At 42.8% G+C, this 23,609-nt stretch overlaps 1 protein-coding gene across 2 annotated transcripts in view; it reads left to right on the top strand.

The window, feature by feature from the left end:
* The window catches only part of DUS2 (dihydrouridine synthase 2), a 164,944-nt gene that overhangs the window by 85,429 nt on the left and 55,906 nt on the right, over positions 1-23,609 (top strand). For both annotated transcript variants that reach the window (XM_030204304.1, XM_030204305.1), the window contains exons 9-10: positions 6,166-6,236; positions 13,953-14,039. In XM_030204304.1, the coding sequence (XP_030060164.1) occupies positions 6,166-6,236; positions 13,953-14,039 (158 nt within the window). The remainder of the gene's footprint in view (positions 1-6,165; positions 6,237-13,952; positions 14,040-23,609) is intronic.

The following is a 23,609-nucleotide window of genomic DNA, read 5'->3' as shown; positions in this document are numbered from 1 at the left end:
GAAGGTCCATCAAGCCCTGTATCCTGTTTCCTACAGTGGCCAATCCAGGTTACAAATACCTGGTAAGATCTTAAAACAGTAAAATAGAATTTTTACTGCTTGACCTAGAAATTGGATTTTCTCCAAGTCCATCCTGCTAAGCTAACTGCTTTTACCTCATTCTTTGGCAATGAATTACATGTTGAGTGAAGAAATATTTTCTCTGATTTGTTTTAAATTTTTTGCTTAGTAGCTTCATTGTATGCTCCCTAGTCCTAGTATTTTTGGAAAAAGTAAATAAGCAATTCACATCCACCCATTCCATCCATTTTTTTTAGACCTCTATCGTATCTCCCCTCAGCCATTTCTTCTCCAAGCTGAAGAGCCCTAGTCACTTTAGCCTTTCCTCATAGGAAGTCATCCTGTCCCTTTTATCATTTTTATTGGCCTTCTCTGTACCTTTTCTAATTCCACTGTATCTTTTTTTTTTTTAAGATGGGGTGACCAGAATTGCACACTATATTGAAGTGCAGTTGCACCATGAAGTGAATACAAAGGCATTATAACATTCTCTTCCTTTTCAGACATAATAAAGTTAAGCCTTTTTTTGGACAGAAGGAAGGGAGGAGGTATACTGAGTCCAATATGCCTTTTTTATGGCAGCTATGAAGGACAAAGGAAATTTATGTGGGTTTATGAGAGCAAGGTGGGAAAACCTGTCAGAGCGTAAGCCTTTTTAAATTTCAGGTCTGGGGAGGTGGAGTTTAAAGCCTGCCATGTGGAAATTATTTTTCAACCTGTGGTAAGTGTACGAGAGGACATGAAATGAGATTGAAGGGGGGCAGACTCAAGAAAAATGTCAGGAAGTATTTTTTCACGGAGAGAGTAGTGGATGCTTGGAATGCCCTCCAGCGGGAGGTGGTGGAAACGAAAACGGTAACAGAATTCAAACATGCGTGGGATAAACATAAAGGAATCCTGTTCAGAAGGAATGGATCCTAAGGAGCTTAGCCGAGATTGGGTGGCAGAGCCGGTGGCGGGAGGCGGAGATGGTGCTGGGCAGACTTATACGGTCTGTGCCAGAGCCGGTGGTGGGAGGCGGGACTGGTGGTTGGGAGGCGGGGATAGTGCTGGGCAGACTTATACGGACTGTGCCGGAAAAGGACAGGTACAAATCAAGGTAAGGTATACACAAAAAGTAGCACATGTGAGTGTATCTTGTTGGGCAGACTGGATGGACCGTGCAGGTCTTTTTCTGCCGTCATCTACTATGTTACTATGAGGCATATTTTCAAAGCTCTTAGCCTTCCTATGGAACTTTGGAAGGCTAAGTGCTTTGAAAATGAGCCCCCATGTTACTATGTGTACCCCTCACTGACCATGACAGAAAAAGGGGTAAGCCAGAAGCCATCAGAGATGGATACACTGGCATTTCCTGCTTCTCCCACACCCCATATCACAAGTGCTCTCCTGTCTTTCTGCTGTCTGCAGTAAGTAGCCAGTCTGAGGCAGGAGGCCTGTGCAAGAGCTGAGACGTGCTTGGGAACCTCTGTGTCAGAAGGGAAGATAAGATGCAGGCAGGAGACTTCTGAGTGGGCATGATGTGCAGGGGAAGAGAGGGTTGTTGAGATATTGCTACTAGCTGAGAGGACAGAGGAGAATGGGGGTAAGGGGAGAAATAGGAGTGATGCTGCTTGAGCGTCTGCAGTGTGAAAGACAGGATTGGAATGTAGAGCAAAACAGGTGGTGGTACTGCAATGACATTGAGAAAAAAAACTTCAAATGTGTGAGACTTGGTATCTCTGAAGGTGAGAAGATTATAGTCAGCAGCAGGGATTTTTTTTTTTAATTTACCCACCCTCTTAGTACTTTAAAGCCTTGTAGTATGTAAGGGAGGGAGGCAACTTCTTTCAACAGTCAAGAGGGAAGGAGAGGAGGAAGAGGTCTGACCTAAGGGCTTTTTGAATTAAAACAAAATAATAATAGAGAGAGAGAAAGTCAGGATGGAAAGAAGGAAGAGGGGCTAGATAAATTTAGGCCTATTATTGGAGCACCTAAATTTAGCTGGGCAGCTAGAAATAAAAATTGGCACTAGGTTTCTGACTTGCTCATCCCACCCCCTGGTCTACCCACAGTTTGATTGGCTAAATGTGGTTACATAGTGAAATTTAAGGGACTCTAGCTTCCCTGTTATCCAGATCGGTTTTCAAGCATTTTCACTTAGCCATCTACATCCTTTCCTACCATAAATTCTTTTTTTTCCCCCCATATGATTTTGTCTGAAATTTCTTTCCCCCGTTCTTAAAACTGCAAAGAAATAAGAGATTTATTGGTTAAGCTGTGTTAAAATGGCACACTGATATTTCATTTTAACACAAGCTATTTCCTGCTTCATTTATTTAAACTGTAGGAAGTGATTATCACAGTTTAGTAAATTGATTAGTGAGCACTCGGACCATGATGCATAAGTGCGCTGCTAGCCCTGAGTTAGCCCCCTAAAATAGGGTTATCATATTTGCTGTGATAAAAAAAGTACACCCGTCACACCCCTGCACAGAAGTGTCACCTTGACCCCCCCCCCCCCAAGATTCCCTCCCTCTCCCTTCATGTTTGTCCCGCCCCAATCTTTTTTCCAATATCCCTCCACCCACCTTTTTTTAATATCTCACTCCTTCCCCTCCCCTCCAGTACCTTATCATGTCTGGTGGTCTAGTGGCCTTTTCATGGCAGGAATTAGCCCCCTTTTTCCTGCCCATTGCTTCCACAGACCTCTCGCTCCCGATGCCGCTTCAAAATGGCTGCTGAGAGTTCAAGCGGTGACCTCGCAAGACTTCTACAGAAGTCTTGCGAGGCTGCCACTTGAAATCTCAGCAGCCATTTTGAAGCAGTACTGGGAGTGAGTGGTCTGTGGCAGCGCCTGGAAGGAAAGAGGGGGCTCTTCCCTGCCCCGATAGAGTCCATTAGACCACCAGGACACGACGATAAGGTACTGGAGGGGAGGGGAGGACAGGGCACCCTGAGGCCCACTCCCTCACCTTCCCACAATCTCAACAAACGGGCAGGCTGGCAAAACCCATCCAGACATCCTGCGGTGTCCTCAAAAAGAGGACATGTCCCAGGTAAAACTGGACATATGGTAACCCTACCCTAAAACAGAGTCCAAACCTGAACCTTCTATAACGTCGTTAAACCCTAGCCACCTCCTCAGGTCCCCCATTCCTTTGAGCAGCTGTTTTTGTCCAAAATGTTCAATCTGGATATATCCAAAACAGCCCAACAGGCCAGTATTCTAAAACACTTTAATCTGAACAGCTGACTTGTAATGCTCAATCAAGCATGTCTCATTGGATTTAGTGAATAGAAAGGGAATCTCAGAAACTTATGGCAGCTATAAACTGCCTCAAGCCGCCCCCACACTGTTTCAGTCACTAGAATTCCAACAGCAAAGTCACTCATATCCTATATAATAAAACGCACCTCCAACATTCTGAAGCTGACTGCATGGCTGAGGCATTCCTGCTCTCTGTATCCATCTCCTGAATTGACATCACATACTTCCGGGTTCGTCACAAGCAGAAGTGACCAACCATACGAGGTTTCTCGGCTTCAGAATGTTGGAGGTGCATTCTATTAAATAGGACTGGTCAGTTCCTTGAAGCATAGCCAGAGATCAGCGTCCTGCACAGTAACGCTCAGACACCAGAGAGAGAGAGGGGGGCCCTGACACCAGAGAGAGGGAGGGAGGGGAGGCCTTACACCAGAGAGGGGGGGAGGTATCTCTGTCACACATACACACACTCTCTCTCTCTCTCACAATGTCTTTTGCTCGCTCTCACACACTGTCTCTCACACACTCTGTCTCACACTGTATCACATTCACTCTCTATGTGTCACACAGTCACTCACACACACTCTTGGTCTCATACACTCAGTCTCACAGAGAGTCTGTGTCTCACACACACTCTCTCTCTCGCACACACTGTATCTGTGTGAAACACACACTCTCTCTCACACTGTGTCTCACATACGCACTTGCACACACTCTCATTCTCACACACACTCTCTCTCACAGACACACTCGCACCCAGACTCACTCTCTCTCTCTCTCTCTGCCACACACACACACACTGGCACATTCATTCTCTCACACACAGTCATTCTCACATACACTCTCTCAAACATACACACTGTGTCAGAAACGGGCCTTTTTTACTAGTCTCTCTATATAAAAGGCAACACCAACGTTCTATGAAGCCTCCAGCCGGAAGTGTGAAGGGGGAGAGATTTCCGGTTTCCCCATGAGTGTCTGCCCCGCCCTCTCTGTAACACAAACAGTCAGTGAAGGAAAACACAGCAAAGCAGTGAAGGACTCAGAGGGGGGAGGGGAGAGAGGGCAGAGGGCAGGGGCACACACACTCCCACATGCGCACAGAAGAAAACCTTGCTAGCCCCCGTTTCATTTGCATCAGAAACGGGGCTTTTTTTACTAGTATCTATATAAATAATTCCCACCTCTGAAGCTCACTCCATGGATTCCCACCTCTGAAGCTCACTCCATGCCAGACTGAAGCCCCCCTGATTAAGCCTGCCTCTGAAGCTCCACCCCTGTAGTGTTCGTAGGGTGCCCCGCCCTCAGCCCCGCCCAACCCCGACATAATTCGCAACTCCAACGTTCTGAAGCTCACTTCGTGGCTTCAGTGCAGGCACCAGGATTCGTCACTGTGAAGCCTTCCATCTCTAGCCATCTGTCTCTGCCCTGCCCTCACGTCACAACATGATGACATCGAGGGCGGGCCCCGCCCTCGCGTCTAAACGTTATGACGTCGAGGGTGGGTAATGAGACCAAGTACATCTCCTCCAACGTTTGGAAGCTGAATGTGGCTTCGCTGAACTTCACAACACTCGGAGATAAAAATAAAAACTTTCAACAAAGAACTCCGTTTGAAAGGTAAATTTTGCTGCTACAAAACGCTGGCTCTCAGTGCCTGACGGAGGGAGGGAGGGACGCCCTACAACTGGCAGGGAGAGGAGAAGGGGCAGAGGGACCCTGGAACTGGGAGGAGGGCTGGAACTGGGAGGGAGGGAGGGAGGGAGACCGTGGAACTTGGAGGGAGGGAGACCCTGGAACTCGGAGGGACACCCTGGAACTCGGAGGGAGGGGGGAGACACCCTGGAACTGGGAGGGGGGGATGGCCAACCTGGAACTGAGAGGGATGGGGGGGAGAGAAAAACCCTGGGACTCGGAGGGAGGGGGAAGGAGGGGGACCCCCTGGAACTGGAAGGTAGAAGGGGCCCCTGGCACACACTCTCATTCTTACACACACACTCTCTCACACAGACACATTCGCACCCAGTCTCACTCTGTCTGTCATACACACACACTCACACATTCACTCTCTATCACACACTCACTCTTGCACACACTCTGTAAAACTTACACACTCCGACAAAAACCTTGCTAGCGCTCGTTTCATTTGTGTCTGAAAGGGGCCTTGTTCCTAGTAATCAATAAATTAGAGGACAGTATTGTTTGTTGAAGACCTGAGAAATTATCTTACAAAACACAGAGCTGTGTTGGGTGTAGCAAGGCCAGACAAAGTTTGTGAAGGTATTAAAGGGCAATGAAAGAAATTAAATTTTATGTACAGATGAAAAATATAAAAAGAAGAAATCTTAGATTGTACGAGTGACTTGCTGTTGAGAGTTACAGTGATTGGAACAGAGAAGCCTGGCTTGAGACTTCTCTTAGCTACTATAAGTTTCTGAATTTCCCCATCTATTCACTAAATAGAATGAGACATGTTTTAATTGCTTGCATGATTATTGAGCGTTACGTGGTTAGTTGTTCGGTTTAAAATCTGGCATTGAAAGACAGAAGACTGTCTATAAATCAAAATAATACATGAACAACACTGATTCCTTCAAAGAAATATTTGTAAGAGCAGGTTCAGATTGACTTCTTACCAACTCTGTTGCTAAAAGCTGGAAACTCATATATACCAGACAGGTGATGAACAGTGTTAGCCTAGGAATGGAACTTGTCAATTTTTACTATTTAATCCTTTGCAACCTGTAAAATACAATTGTGGAATCAGGTCAAAAAAATACTGGTGATCCCATCTCATTTCCAGTCATCTTTATTTGTTTGAAACTTAAAATGATGCTTGTATAATTATTCCTTTCCAGCTTGAAGAAACAGTAAACCTTGTGAAGAGGATAGAAAGGACTGGAGTAGCTGCCATTGCAGTCCATGGAAGGTAGGTGTGTCAGCTGCCCAGGAGGCCCATATCACAGCAGTGGTTTTTGAAAATTACTCATCACCTACACATAAGTACATAAGTATTGCCATACTGGGACAGACCAAAGGTCCATCAAGCCCAGCATCCTGTTTCCAACGGTGGCCAATCCAGGTCACAAGTACCTGGCAAGATCCCAAAACAGTACAATACATTTTATGCTGCTTATTCTAGAAATAAGCAGTGGATTTTCCCCAAGCCCATTTTAATAATGGTCTATGGAAGTCATAGTGAATTCGTATAAGTTGTATTGGTTTTGTCCATCAATAAAAAATGATTTAAACATAATGGTCTATGGACTTTTCCTTTAGGAAACCATACAAACCTTTTTTAAGCCCCACTAAGCTAATTGCTTTTACTACCTTCTCCGGCAATGAATTCCAGAGTTTAATTACATGTTCAGTGAAGAAATATTTTCTCCGATTCATTTTCAATTTACTACTTTGTAGATTCATTGCGTGTCCCCTAGTCCTAGTATTTTTGGAAAGCGTAACCAAGCGATTCACATCTGCCCATTCTACTCCACTCATTATTTTATAGTCCTCTTATCATATCTCCTCTCAGCCGTCTTTTCTCCAAGCTGAAGAACCCTAGCCACTTTAGCCTTTTCTCATCTGGAAGTCATCCCATCCCCTTTATCATTTTCAGTGCCCTTCTCTATGCCTTTTCTAATTCCGCTATATCTTTTTTTTTGGGATGCAATGACCAGAATTGGACACAATATTTGAGATGCGGTCACACCATGGAGCAATACAAAGGCATTATAATGTCCTCATCTTTGTTTTCCATTCCTTTCCTAATAATACTTTACATTCTATTTGCTTTCTTAGCTGCTTCCACACACTGAGCAGAGGGTTTCAATGTTTCATCAACGATGACGCCTGGATCCCTTTCTTGGTCGGTGACTCCTAATGTGGAACCTTGCATTACGTAACTATAATTAGGGTTCCTCTTTCCCACATGCATTTATTTGTACTTGCTCACATTAAATGATCTGCCATTTAGATGTCCAGTCTCCCAGTCTCGTAAGGTCCTCTTGTAATTTTTCACAATCCTATTGCAATTTAATAACTTTGTGTCATCAGCAAATTTAATTACATCACTAGTTACTCCCATATCTAGATCATTTAAAAATATGTTAAAAAGCAGTGGTCCCAGCACAGACCCCTGGGGAACCCTACTATCTACCCTTCTGCATTGAGAATACTGACCATTTAACCCTTCAAAATAGGAACAAGTCATTAATTCATGGCTCTTGGTGCTGTTTGTCCGCTTTGTGTGGTTTGTACTTTGATCCTCTCTGTGTTGCTGACAAGATACATATAAACTGTACTTACATAATTGTAGCTTCATATCAGGGAGGTATTTCTGGAGGAAGAGTCATGACAGAGAGTGCACTCAGTGTGCGTACTTCTGTGTTTCCAAACAGTGGATGCCTACTTTTTCTGACTCCTTTTAAAATTGATTCAAAATGTACAGGTAAAAAATACATTTATGAGCACTTTTTTTTTGGAAGTTGCTCCACCTTTGTTTCCTCAGGCACCACTACATTTTCTTTTCCTGATGCTTATCCTCCCAAATCTTATTTTCTATTGCAAGCTGCTACAAACACCAAATCCACTCACTTCTGGTGGAGCCATCATGCTGAAAGGACACAAGTGAGAACTCTCCATGTCTTTCGCACCGAACCCTCACTGTAAGTGCTGCTAGATGGGCAAAAAGAGGAGAGGAAGTCAGAAAAATAACTAGTTCTAGCTCAGTGATCTTAAAAATGCCTTGGGTGTTGAAAGGAAGAGGCAACCCAACGATAGAGGAGATATATTCCAATAAGACCGTGAAGCAGGGCCCTGGAGTGACAGCCAGTCAGGAAGTGCGGTGAGGACTCTTCTTTACCCCTGCCAGAAGAGGCGAATGACGTTCTGAGCATGGTATTGAGAGTTCTGCAAAATGCTAAAACGGAAATAGTGAATGTGGTGGTGAGCAAACCTGAAACCAAGCTCGAGGCTTTACAGGAAGATAGAACGAGTGGAGGGCAGAATGCACAATGTGGAGGTGCAGCAAGACTGCATAATCTATGTATTACTCTTTTCTCACCCCTCTAATTATGTATGCTTAACTGCTGACCATTTTAATTTTGTAAACCGCTTAGATGTCTACATGCAGGCCCTAGCGGTATATCAAGTGCAATAAAATAAATAAATATATGGTTTAAAAGATGCTCTTCCTCCTTTTTGTTGCCCAGTTCTAAGAACTCTGAATACCTCCTTCCTGCACCATCATCTCATCCACATATTGAGACTGGTCCTGCGCACTAAAATCCTAAGTTTGACTTCCAGAACTTCCCTCCTGCACTTTCCTATACCATTGGTATCCACGTGTACCAAAACAGCTACCTTCTCTACACATCATTGTCTAAAAAATCCTATCTGGGTGATGAATGAGGTCCACCATTTTCACCTCAGGCAGGCAATTACCAACTGATCTTCATGCCCACCAGCCATCCAGCTATCTACATTCATAATGATTAAATCTCCAACCCTTCCTTCCTTGGGAACCCCCCCTCCCTCCACCCCAGGATATATATCTTCATTGCAAGAAGGTATTGCATTAACTGGACGGCAGGTTCTGGCTACAGGATCAGTTCCAGTTCCTCACACAACAAGATCCTTTCCTTCCAGGTGATATTTTTCCTCCAAGGGAGCACAGAGGCTACCAAACTAGAGATGAGACTTTTCTACTGTAGTCCAGAAAATTCTAGAAAATCTCTATATACATCTCTAGCATCCAAAGATCAAATTTGTTTTAAGAGAGCCAGGAGGTCTTTGCACCTAGTTCATACAAACTCTCACCAACTGATAGATATCACAGATGTCTATTCTGTGCAAAGACTGGGTAGCCCTCATCTCGTTACTGGACTGCTGTCTGCATCTTTGTATTGGTGAGTTTAGTTATTAAATGTCGCTAATGGAGTAGGGTTACTTAAACTAATATTGTTTGCTTTTTGATTACGGTGGCTTTAAAACTAATATCCAACTGGAAAAATAATTCTATCATTAACTTCTATTTGTGGTGAAATTGGGTACTATTATATAAAAAATATGAGCAGTTAATGATCATCCATTTCCCAAATATTCCTGCCAAAGTGCGTAGATGGAAAATACTAGATGGTTACTTATCTTGTACTATATCATTGAACTGACTGTGTGTTCTATAACTGTAAGCATCCTTGCTGTCAATTATCTGTTTCAACTGTTTCAATAATTGTTGTATGTTCTTTTTATATTCTATAATAATCATTAAAAATTACTATATAAACTAATATTAAGTTTGCTAGGTATATTTTATGCTGTTATTTCATGTTGGCTTATCACTGAACTACAAAGGACCTAGAATTAATCTGTTGATAAGGGTTAAATGCTTGTTGATGAAAATCCCCAGTTAAGCCCTGTGGTGAAAAATGTCCATCTTTCTTTTTAATTTGGCTTAAAAGCCTGTAAATTAAAGGTTGAACCTTGAGTAAGTAGTAATCAAATAAAAACAGAAAGCTTTAAAAGCTAGCCTAGTGCTTAACAGTCTTTCAGCAAGTAATACGTATGCAGTTTTATTTTTCATTAATGGCAGGTCCTGTTTCAGCATTCCTTTGTCTTTATTGATATAAGAATGGAATTTCCAATGTCAAGATATTGGAAATATCATTTTATTGGGCACTAGACCTAATATTAAAGGTTGATTTTAGGGGTGGGCAGTTCATGCATGTATAACGTTATTAGGGGTCCTTTTACAAAGGTGTGCTAGTGTTTTTTGCATATGCTAAAAATAAGTGCGCTAAAAGCTAGAGATGCCCATATATTCCTATGGGTGTGTGTTGTTTAGTACGCGCAAAAAACGCTACAGCGCCTTTGTAAAAGACCCCCTTAATTAATTTTTTGATGCAAAGGATGTTTTTTAATGCTGTCCTTTTATTTTTTTTACGCAGGCTCCATATTTTTGCAGCTTCCTCGTCACAGCCTCAAAGTCCTTATTTTCCCCTGCACAGCCGGGCTCTGCAGATACTTGAGCCACGCTGTAAAGGAAGTCGGGGAAGTCTCATGAGGGTTGAAACCGCGACACTTCCCTAAATTCCTGCACGGCGCAGCTCAAGTATCTGCAGAGCCTGGCTGTTCAGAGGAAGATAAGGACTTTGAGGCTGTGCCGAAGAAGTTGAAAAAATCTGGAGCCTGCCTTTTTTTTTTTTTTTTAAAGGTCAGCGTTAAAAAAAAAAAAAAAAAAAAAAACATCTTTGAGGCTGTGCTGAGGAAAAAATCCGGAGCCTGAGCCCAGCTCTAGAGGTAAACGAGGAGGGAGAGAAACTATGTGAAGGCTGGGGAGGGGGGCATGAGAGAAGCTGTATGAAGGCTGGGGAGGGGGCATGAGAGAAACACTGTGAATAGAATTTTAAAAGGCATTATGAGTCCATCTGCCACTTTGTGCCACTATTTTCAATTTAGTATTACATTTTGTTTGAAACTTTACTTTTTATTGCCCAAAATACATGCCGTGATTAAGCATGATTAATCGTGCAATTCAAATCTTTAGTTGACGATTAATCACAATTACAGATCTTGATCGTTTCCCACCCCCTAGTTCATTCATTTATATTTGGTTGCATAGAGAGAACATCAGTTTATTGCATAGAGAGAGCATCAGTTTAAGGGACAAGTGTATTGGGTTTATAAGGCCAAAGAGATGTAAGGCTTCATAGAGAGAGATATAACTAGCAGAAAATATAAGTTGATAATGCCCTTGTTATAAGCCATTGGTGAGGCATTACTTAGAATACTGTGTTTAGTTCCTGAGGATGTTTCTCAAAAAAGGTAACGGTAGGCTAGAGGTAGTCCAAAGCAGGTCAATTAAAGTGGTGTGGGATCTGTAGCAAAATAACCTACAAAATGAGGCTTGAGAACCTAAACATGTACATTCCAGAAGAGAGGCGGGATATATACAGACATTAAATACCTGAAACATATTAATAATGCACAACAAACAAACCTTTTCCAGTGGAAGGAAACTGTAGAATTGGAGGTCAGCTGTCATCATGTTACCAATAGTAGTATTCTGAAAGAAAAATGAAGAAGAGGTTTCAACCATACACAAACATAGTTGAATAACGTGGAGGGGCATAATCAAACGGGGCGCCCAAGTTTTCCTGAGGACGTCCCCGCGAAGGGGCGGGGAAACCCATATTATCGAAACAAGATAGGCGTCCATCTTTTGTTTCGATAATACGGTCGGGGACGCCCAAGTCTCAACATTTAGGTCGACCTTAGAGATGGTCATCCCTAGAGATGGTCGTCCCCGATTTTCGGCAATAATGGAAACCGAGGACGCCCATCTCAGAAAAGACCAAATCCAAGCCATTTGGTCGTGGGAGGAGCCAGCATTCATAGTACACTGATCCCCCTGACATGCCAATACACCAACCGGGCACCCTAGGGGGCACTGCAGTGGACTTCAGAAAAAGCTCCCAGGTGCATAGCTCCCTTACCTTGTGTGCTGAGCCCCCACCCCCCCCCCAAAACCCACTCCCCACAACTGTACACCACTACCATAGCCCTTAGGGATGAAGGGGGGCACCTAGATGTGGGTACAGTGGATTTCTGGTGGTATTTGGAGGGCTCACATTTACCACCACAAGCATAACAGGTAGGGAGGGATGGGCCTTGGTCTGCCTGCCTGAAGTGCACTGCAGTACCCACTAAAACTGCTCCAGGGACCTGCATACTGCTGTCATGGAGCTGGGTATGATATTTGAGGCTGGAAAAAAATGTTAATTTTTTTTAAGGGTGGGATGGGGGTTAGTGACCACAGGGGGAGTAAGGGGAGGTCATCCCCGATTCCCTCTGGTGGTCATCTGGTCATTTATGGCACATTTTTGTGGCTCGGTCGTAAAAAAAAAAAAAAGGACTAAGTAAAGTCGACCAAGTGTTCGTCAGGGACACCCTTCTTTTTTCCATTATCGGCCGAGGACGCTCATGTGTTAAGCACACCCCAGTCCCGCCTTCGCTACGCTTCCAACATGCCCCTGTGAACTTTGGTCGTCCCTGCGACGGAAAGCAGTTGAGGACGCCCAAAATCGGCTTTCAGTTATGCCGATTTGGGCGACCCTGGGAGAAGGACGCCCATCTCCCCATTTGTGTCGAAAGATGGGCGCCCTTCTCTTTCGAAAATAAACCTGATAACCAGTTAAAGAGATTTTCATTATAGATACCAGTGTCCAAACTTCAAACAAAGAGACATTTTGGGATGTTCTATTGAGAGTGAGCATAACTGAAGTTGGTGCCAGCGGGACATTCAGGGCAGGAATGTATCATGATCCTTGGCCTAGATTACTACACCACCTAGAGCACACTGGTGGAAGGTGTTTGTCCTCCTGAACTAAATGAAATATTAGGGTCAGCAGAGTGGATTCTGTTCTTCCATACCATCTCTGTTTCTAACTCCCATATTTCTGTCTTCCTTGAGATTCCAACCTGGACTGACTTACCAAAGGTGTAAATAGGGCCTTATATCAGGGTACTAGGGCTAATGCAAATCTTTCCTTCATTCTTTCCCATTGTAAACAATTTATAGGAAATCTGGCCCCAAACCCAGGTGGGGGGGGGGGGGGGGGGGGGGGAGAACATGCCACATAGTTTAACCAGCAGGAGGGCACATAAATGGCAGTATTCTAGTCATTTATGCACTTAAGTGAACTCTTAAAGAATGCCAATTAGAGGAAAGAAACATTCCATGACTTGTTGGTGCATATGCATACTTTGCAGGTGGATGTGCACATGGGCAGAATATGGGGGGGAGCACAGTTGGGGCACACATGTATACATAAATTGTGGAATTCTATCATTTATGCACATACATGCCAACATCTAAACAAAGGGAGTAGAGGCTGACCTAAGGACGATCCACCACAGGAAATTGTGTATTACATGGCTTACATTGTGAGTGCTAAACATCTCATATGGAAAAGAACAAGGACATAACCTTTGCAACCAAACAATTGTGTTACGCTGATACAGCACTCTTTTGTGTAGCACTTTTGTATGTGCAAAATTGAAGGGAGTTAAGTAAGACATATACATTGAATCATATTGAACCAAACTGTTGGAAACATATAAAGATAATAAGGAGCATGAAAAGGATATACTCTAAAAAGAGGAACAAAAAATGGTGTATGGCAATAAATAAAGGGCGTATGAGGTAAAAATATATTCAATGGAAAACGAACCATGATAAAAATAAGAAAGGATAAAAAAACACAGAATAGTAAAATGCCAGTTAAAACAAAATGCTGGTTAAAATAAAATGCCAGTTAAAAATAAAAGCCTCCATTATATGCAAATCTCTTTCATGTATATGAAAACTTGATTGGCAAGGGGTACTCCAGGACCGGACTTAGGAAACGCTGGTGTAGACCATTGAAAAGAATTATCTTCTAGCTTTTTTTTTTTTTTTTTTAATGATGTTGATGTTCTGGAATGGGTTTACCTAATGTATCTTCTTTGTGCATTTTAGTTACATCTGACATATATATATATATATATATATATATATATATATATATGCCATATTATGATGAATAATTTCAATAAAACTTAAAATAATTTTGAAATTATATTTTGTCCCTACCCACTATATAAAAAGAAAGAAAGAGGAGAGGCCTCAACATCCTGTTCATTGTGATATCATCAGAGCCATCTCTGAAGCGGTCTCCATTCCAGTAATAGCCAGGTAAGTTTTTACTATAGGATGACTTATAGCTCTCTTAGGTACCTTAAGCAAATCTCTTCATAGAGGCTGTTGATTATCTTACTAAATAGAAAGTGAAAGAACATACTCAAGATAAAGGCATGAACCACATGAGGCACTGGCTCAGGGCACCAAAAGCCTGTCTCACCAGCTCAGCCAAGACCACAAGAGTGGAAGTAGCCAACCACAATATTCAAGGTGATCAGAAAAGCATTTATTGTTCAATGTCTAACAAAGCTGACAAAACGAACCCAACGCGGGCTGTGTTTTGACACTCAAAGCCTTCATCAGGGGTTCTTAAACATAAAGAGAAAACAACATAAGTGCAACATATATCAATAAAAGCATGCTAAAATTTTAAGCAGAGGATAAAGAAAAGAAAAAATATATATGTATATATAATAAAAATAATATACATACAGATGATACATAAAGTCATCAACCACCAATACTAATATACCTTACACAGCCATCAGAGTTTCATAAATATGGATAATAAATAAAACATCAAGCTTTTGAAAGCTAAAAAACATTAAAAATATATAAAACAAAGTGAACACATAATCAGAAAACTAAAAAGGATTAATAAACTTAAGAAAATTCAAAAATTCCACAAGTGATATCTAAAACACACAAAATATGCATTCCCAAGGTATATCTCTAAACACATACTAAAAACAAAAAGTATCTAGACAGAAAAAAAAACATGTTAATATGTTGCTTACCCTTGAAACTCCATACCCATACCCATGGTGTCATCTTTTATCTGAACTTAAAGTAAAACTAACAAACCTCTTTCACATTAAACACCCAATACTGCTATTATGTATAACCTACCACAAATTAAAACCTGAAGTAAGCACTCTTTAATATCGCAAAATCATCTCCATGAGATGTAAATAAATGCTATATTAACCTTATATACCTTTATACTTGTAAACACTTGGATTTCAGGGCTCTGTTCATTCCTGGTATTCTTCTTATCTCTCCCTTCGCTTTTTTAGTGTATACTCTGGTGGATCCTCCTCCATTTCTATCCCACTATCAGTTGGTATACCTCAGGGCTCTGTCTTGGGATCTCTTCTTTTCTCCATCTGTACTTCCCTTGGTGCTCTGATCACATCCTGTGGTTTTCAGTATCACCTTTTTGCTGATAACTCCCAGATCTACCTCTCCACACCAGAAATTTCAGCAGGAATCCAGGCCAAAGTATTAGCCTGCCTGTCTGACATTGCTGCCTGGATGTCTCACCGCCATCTGAAACACATGAACAAGACTGAGCTTCTTATCTTTCCCCCTAAACCAACCTCTCCTCTTCCCCCTTTCTCTGTGAATAACACTCTCATCCTCCCAGTCTCATCAGCTCGTAACCTTGGGGTCATCTTCGACTCCTCTCTCTCCTTCTCTGCACATATTCAACAGACTGCTAAAACCTGTCATTTCTTTCTCTATAATATCACCAAAATTTGTCCTTTCCTTTCTGAGCACAGTACCAGAACCCTTATCCACACTCTTATCACCTCTTGCTTAGATTATTGCAACTTGCTTTTCACAGGTCTCCCACTAAGCCATCTCTCTCCCCTTCAATCTGTTCAAAATTCTGCTGCACAACTTATATTCTGCCAGTGCCGCTATGCTCATATTAGCCCTCTCCTCAAGTCACTTCATTGGCTCCCTATCCATTTCCGCATACAGTTCAAACTCTTCTTATTGACTTACAAGTGCAGTCACCCTACAGCTCCTCAGTACTTCTCCACTCTTATCTCTCCCTACACTCCTGCCTGGGAACTCTGTTCATTGGGTAAATGTTATCTGTACCCTTCTCCTCCACTGCTAACTCCAGACTCCATTCCTTTTATCTTGCTGCACCATATGCCTGGAATAGACTTCCTGAGCCAGTATGTTAAAGCTCCATTTCTGTCCATTTTCACATCTTTTCAAAAAGCTCACCTTTTTGATGCTGCTTTTAACTTCTAACCCCTATTCACTTGTTCAGTACCACATTTCTGTTTTATCATTCCCACATAAGTAATTCTCTTATCCCTTATTTGTCCTGTTTGTCTGTCCTGATTAGATTGTAAACTCTGTTGAGCAGAGACTGTCTCTTCATATTCAAGTGTACAGCGCTGCATACATCTACTAGCGCTATAGAAATGATAAGTAGTAGTAAGTAGTAAAACAGTCTAGTTGGCACAACCCGCTAGTTTTTAAAAAAGCCTGCCATACATCCTCATGAGTATGAAATATGTGATGTAATGAATCAAAATTGCTATTCAATAACAATCGTAAACGGACCTTGCCGATTATAACGTGCCATTTTGGGTTTGTTTTGTCAGCTTTGTTAGACGTTGAACAATAAACGCTTTTCTGATCACCATCTCTTGTGGTCTGGCTTTGATTGCTTGTGGAAGATTTTGTTTTCCTGGTTTTTTTTTTCTCACCAGCTCAGCCTTCATGTGGTCAAGAGTATGTTTTGCACTCGTTGCTATGCTCTGTTCTCTGCATGGTCACCAGGACCGCTGCAGATGTCAATGCAACAACAGGTGCCAGCAGTCAACCATGGAATAGAGCACAACAGAGAGAGCAAAAAGAGCAGATAGAGCTGACATTGGTGGGGGGGGGGGGGGGGGGTCTGGGAGAGCACCAGTACAGATGGGGCAGGTTGGAGAAGCACTGATGCAAACTGGGGGGTGGGGGTGCTGCCAAAGCAAAATTTGGTTCAGTACTGTCAAGCCCATCAAAATATTCCAGATGAACGGACCATTTTTCTCAGGCTGCACTCCTATACACTATACTACAGGGGAACTTATGAATCAGTCTTCAGATATTATTGACACACAGCCAGAGACAGCTTTTTGGCTAAGGTGAGTTGGCCAGACAACCAGAACACTGGGGGATGAGTGACACTATCAGCGTTCCTGGATGAGTAAGTCCAACATTGAGTTAGGTAGCAGTAGTTCTATTTATTGTTGTCAGGACCCCAGCCAGGAACATAAGTGGCCTTCCAGGATTTGAAGTCCCTTTGGGGATGGATACCCAGTGGCAAAATCACCTTAAAAACAAATTTAATAGCACTTAACCTTTAGTATAACAGGAAAATTAAACAGCACTATACTTTGCATTAATCCAGTAACAAAAATCAAAGAAGGTATATAGAAGCAAGGTAAACCAGGGACAGAACTAGAATCCAGGATTACTGGAACAAGAAAACAAAAGGAACACAAAACACGAAATGCAAAATAACCAGCAGAGCACCAACCCAAGATCAGGGCAGATATACCCCCAAGCAAGTGCGTCCAGTCAGAGCGGGATCTCAACCTCCACACCACAGGAAACTACCAAGCAGCTAGACCGCATGGCCGCCATGTAGGGAGGGAGAGCGCAATAGAGAGAAACTTGACCTGGACTTCCTGCTTGCACTGCTGATTTAAAGAGAAGGTACTCCTGAGAAATATTTTTTGTCCATCAACTGCGTCTAGTCAGAGCGGGTTCTCAACCTCCACACCACAGGAAGCTACTGAGCAGCAAGACCGTACGGCCGCCTCATGGGAGGGAGAGTGTAATAGAGAGGAACTTGACCAGGACTTCCTGCTTGCACAGCTGACTTAAACAGAAGGCGTTCCTGAGGCATCATGCCAAAGGAGCATGCCAAAGGGGCACATCATGCCCCTTCATACGCAGCTTTAGAAGGAGGTAGGAAATATCCGGGAATGCTAAGCTAAGAACCTACTTAAACCCATTACAGCCCTGCTGAAACTCCTAATGCTGACGCAACCTTACCTCCCCTTCAAAAGACAGAGTGGTTCTTGCTACAAGTCCGGCGTAACGTGGAAACTTTCAAAGAGAGTATTCTAAAAGAGAAATGGGCCCACTAGTGGTGACGCTAACCACAGTGTGAATGAAAACCATACTTGCCTCCACCCTGTTCTGCCAACATGCACCTCGTAATTAACAAAGTAGGAATCAGTATAGTGTTTAACGCACCAAGGTAGCACTCTCCATCTATAGGAGAATAATCCCAATGCAAGAGGGAGCTATCAGACCGTAATTGTCAGAAACAGCCACACTTGTGTTTAAGAGGGGGGGAACCCCGTCCTTCAGATGCTGTCAGATACCACAAGAGCTTCTCTTGCCATCTGTTTTGATGTGCAGCCAGCCAGTACGACAACGGGGTGCAGAGCCCAGAGAAGTGGAGGACCAAATATAGCCGGCTCTTCACACCATCACTGGTTAATTGAACCCTATTCTAGTTAGAACACCTTAACGATACCATCACCAACCTTCACGTACAAGGGGCTGGAAGATACAATGCGCTAGTGAAAGTCCAGTACCCAACTAGCGCAAGGCCATAAATACTCCATCTCTGACCCATTAAATGAGTATGTCAATGAGTCATTACCTAGTGATAGCACCCTACCAAACGCAAATCCCCCTGCCGACCTAGTCAACCATAGCTCCGGGGATTCGCATTCTGTTTATACACCTTCTACCAGGGGCCCAACTTGCACCAAGCAGCTTACTAATACTAAAACCTCTCACAATGCGATGGCTTCTTTTGACTTTCCTATCTCTGCTGAGTATATTCATCATCTACTTACCCAGCACTAAGGAGGTCAACATGATCCCTGTGATCCACGACGTTCTCAGGACACTTAGACCCAGAATATATACCCAACTAACACTAGGGTGGACAAACACAAACTCCTACAGCGACCCTAGCTCTAATATCCAAAAATGTTCACCTGAACCTGCCCTGAGGTGGTCACCATCCACCCATACTCAGCACTCAGTGACTTGCTATCTCTCAGTATTGCCAAAACTGAACCCAGTTTCTCATCACATGACCGACCTTACTCCCATTCCAGCCTTATACGTTAATGCCTGATCAATGAGAAATAAGTATTAATTGGAGATCTCCTAGAATCCTCAGATCTGGGTTTCCTGTTCACAACAGAAACCTGGCAGATAGAAGCAGATAGCCCGTTCCTACCCCACCTAAAACCACCTGGCTAAGATATCATACACTCTCCAAGACTGAGTAAAAGGGGAGGGGAACTGGCTGTCATTCACAAGAGCTTCCTGCATATCTCACTTGCCACTACACACCAATCCCCCGACCTAGGATACATGATATGCAAGCTAGAAGGTGACCCAAGCCTCTCTGGCCAGATTGGCATGTCCCTCTTCTACCAACCTCCAGGCTCCTGGCATAAAGTTGAACACATAATAACTGAGGTGATCTTATCTATGCTGTCTCAATTCTCGAGAGTAGTAATCCTGGATGACCTAAACATTCATCTAGAAAATGACACAGGCTCGGCCGTCAGTAATTTCAAATCCTTTCTGGAGGCAAGTGACCTTGCCCTCCTCTCCAAAGGCACAACCCATGAACAGGACCACTCATTAGACCTCCTCACCGCCTTTCCCACAACACTGATAGGTTCATATAAATAGCAGGCTAATCCATGGTCTGATCATTATCAAGTGGAGTTCACCATAGGCATCAGCTTATCACGCCCACCCAAGCACAAACCCTACAGTCTGATTACTGCTAGAGGCAGAATAAATGAGTCCACCTTCTGGTCAGAGCTAACAACCTCAATCAAGAATGTTAATCCTCCACAAGATTCATTGAAAACCTACTAAAATTCCAAGGTGAGACGGGTCCTTGACAAAATTGCTCCAGTCACCACCAGGAAGGTCAAGTCACCTAAAAATTCTCTGTGGTATTCAGACAAATTATCAAGACTTAAACAAGAGTGGTGACATCTTGAAAAACTATGGAGTAAAAGCTGCACATCCACTGATAAAGAACACCGGAAGCAGTTGTTCCGCTGGTACAAATCAAATGAAATTACTACAGTAGTCTAGTAGGCCATGACACCCTAGACAATAAAAAAAACGTTCACGTTAGTAAGAAGTCTGTCGGACACAACAGCAACCACTGAACTAAAGTGAGGCTGTCCATCAGCTCAAGACCTAGCCAACTACTTTCCCAATAAAATTACCCAAATACAACTGGACATATCCAAGAACAAATCTTCACCAGCAACAAACCTGAGTTCAATAACCAGTGACAACTACACTCAAGGGACTAAATCTGACCAGAGCTGGTCCTCCTTTTAATCACTACCACAGGAGGAAGTAAACGCACTACTACTATTGTTTGTGGTCACATTGTATCCTTGACCAGTGCCCCAGACCTCTACTTTCATCAATCCCAACGAAGTATTTCTATGGCTGACACCCTACCTTAATAAGTTCTTAGCCTATGGTTTCCTCCCTCCAGACATGGCAAAATTATACTTACACCCTTGCTTAAAGGGCCATGGCATACATCCATCCCTAACCGCAAACTATCAACCAGTAGCCAGTATACCTCTCTTCACCAAGATGCTGGAATCATATGTGAGCAGACAATTCTTTTTATACCTGGAAAGATTTTTGATCCTACATAAGTCTCAATTCGGCTTCAGTTCAGCACACAGCATGGCATCTGTACTGGTCACTCTAACTACATATGTCAAACAGCATCTTTGCAAGGGCGAATAGGTGATTCTCCTACAGTTTTATATCTCAGCAGCTTTAGATTCAGTCGACCACACACTGTTGCTCGAACAGCTAGATCAAATAGGCATCTTGAGATTGGTCCTCAACGTGTTCAGAGAATTCCTGTCTAACAGAAGCTACTCAGTCAAACAGAATCATCATCTTTCCCAGTACTGGATCCCAGACTGTGGGGTCCCGCAAGTTTCTCCACTATCACCTATACTATTCAACTTCTTTATATCCTCTCTGGGCTTGATCAACCTAGGGCTGGGTGAACTTCTACTGTTTTATGCTGATAACATTCTACTCCTACTACTAATTCTCCAAAACAACCAAAATCCTTCCAAGCTGCTATCATCTGGGGTGAACGCAATCCAGAACTGGGCACTAATGAATTAATTGAAATTGAATTCTCAAAAGACAAAGATATTATGGTTCCAGAATGCTGGGTCTATTGTCCCAACCTCAATAATGATTGGCAACAACAAAAACCTTCCAGTTGAGCCAGAAACCAAGGTGCTTGGAGTTCTCCTTCCTAGCGCTCTCCTCCTATATCAATCAACTCTGGAGAAAACCATTATTCAAAATGAAGCAGTTACAACGTGTACAATCTTTGTTCAACCAGGCAGCCTTCATACTGATGGTTCAAATGCTGATCCTTCCCCATCTGGATTACTACAATATCATGTTCCTTGGTATTAGAGCTAGAGACCTAAAGAAATTGCAGATAATTCAGAAAACACTACAGCGAGACTGATATTCAAAAAGAAAAGACATACCAATGTCTCACTTTTCCTGGCCAAACTACATTGGCTACCAATAACGGAAAGAATTAACTTCAAGGCTGCATGTTTCATCTTTCAGATTTTGTACGGCATCACATCCAGCCTGCTAACCACCATATCTTCATTGTGCCTAGCCCAACCCGATAGACTAAGAGATCAGCAGTTCCTATTCTCCCAGCCCTGCAAGGGCTCAGGATATCAGAGATACTTCAGATCTCTGTGGTGAGCACTTCCCTATGGAACTCATTCCCCATTGCCATCAGAACAGACAATATGTACCTCAGCTTTAGGAAAAAAAATAAAAACATTTGTTTCACAAAATCCATCATGTAACAACCTTCAACGTTGGCCTGCATGGCTCTGACTATACCAGTGACTACGTACCTCTACTCTGAAGTCCTCTGTCGATTATGCACTGTAATAACTTTTTGATTTAATTACTGTAGACCACATTGAACCCTGATTAGGAGAATGTGTACAGCACTGCGTGCATCTAGTAACACTATAGAAATGAGTAGTAGTAGTAGTTTGTAGGGGAAATGAAATAGCAGAGGCTACCAAAGGGAGAAAAATGGGGGGTAGTACAAAAAAACAACCTTCAGGTGAAAAATTAAGAATTGTATTAATGCCTTTGTAATCACCCTGAATAGAAGAACAGATAGCAAGAGCCATTTTAGGGCTTATCCACTGATATGCTATCTTAAAGAGAATAAGAACAACACATTAAAGCATTCCTTCCATTTTGTGTCTATGGTAATATTGTTAATTAAATGAGAAGGTCACAGATCTTCTCACATTCACTGACCCAGGGCTGGATTAAAGTGTAGTCAAACTAGGCACATGCTTAGAGCTCAAATATTTGGGGAGAGGCTGATCAGATGCGCTCAGCGTTTACAGTGGTAAGGTTCCCTGCTATCTGAATATTTTTAGAACTATATATATTTTTGCATTAAAGTTGGGAAGCCAGAAGGATGGCAGAAGTGTCTGGACACTTTTCAGAGTTTAGGCTTCTGTAACTCCCCTCCATCCTGTAAGAGTGAACCTGCCCTGCCTGCTTCCAATGTCAGTAGCAGCAGAGACTGGCCCAACACAGCATCAGCAACTAGATAGCTTAGGGGCAGGACAGAGAGAAATTTGTTTGTCCCCTATCCCCCCACCCCCCAACCAAAAAAGTGTTCTGCTGCCCCTGGCTATTATTGAATGTAAAATATTTTTGTTGTTTACATTGTTTTATTTTTTTCATTGGATGTAGCATTTGTTGAATGCTCTTTTCCGAGTCAGTGGTTGTGTTGCATCCAGAATTGATGAGAAAACAGTAGCAATGCACATTAAGGGGAGTAATTCTATAATAGGTGCTCACTATAGGCACTGGTTATGGTGCCTATCTTAAGCCTATTCTATAAAGAAAAGTCGGCCTCCTATATTTCTGTAGAGAATGGTAGCACAAATCACCAAAAATATGTATACATGAAGGTACAATTATTTTTGCTTACAGCTGCATGTTAATAAAAGAATCCTATAATTTACACATGTACCTGTGTGCATCACCTATGCACATGCCCACCGGCATGGTATTCGCTTTTTCTCTAGGTGGTATTCCATAGTAGGCCGCTTATATGTTGAAATGACTAGAAATACCACCATTTATGGGCTTTCCTGCCATCTAAAACTAGGCAGCTGTCACGATTGTGGTCGTGACCCCTCTTAGACTCACCTTATTTCCAGCGGTCAGCTTCTGAGCTGGCTTCTGTCTGTTCTTCCTGAGTTAGTTCTGTCTCTGTGTGCTGGCTGCTTCCAGCATGGCTCTGATTACTCCACTGTACTGCACCTGTGTGTGTTAAGCCTCTCTGTGCTTCAGTATGCTTTCTGCCTGTGTCTTAGTTTGTGTTCCTCTTGCCCTCTGGTGGCCAGAACTGGTGGCTGCCATAGACTTTCCAGACTTTCTTTCTGGTCCGGTCCGGTCCAGATATTCCAGCCCTCCAGACTTGGTTTGAAGTTTGGCAGCTTGAGTTTCAGCTGCTGATGGTTTTATTACCACCTGGAACCTTCTGAGTTTGTCTTTGCATCGTCTAAATCCCTGGTTTGTTGGTGCTTTGTTGCACTTCTGCCTAGTCTGGTTTCTTGTTTAGTTCCTTGTCTGTTTCTAGTTATCTGTGTGTAGTTTAGCTTAGGTTTATTTGCTTACTTCCGTAGTCTTGTTTCTGGTCTGTATTCCTTG

The sequence above is a fragment of the Microcaecilia unicolor genome, chromosome 5 (assembly GCF_901765095.1).
Source record: "Microcaecilia unicolor chromosome 5, aMicUni1.1, whole genome shotgun sequence".
Taxonomy (NCBI): Eukaryota; Metazoa; Chordata; class Amphibia; order Gymnophiona; family Siphonopidae; genus Microcaecilia; species Microcaecilia unicolor.
The sequence above is the reverse complement of the archived record's forward strand: the minus strand, read 5'-3'. Positions and strand labels throughout refer to the sequence as shown.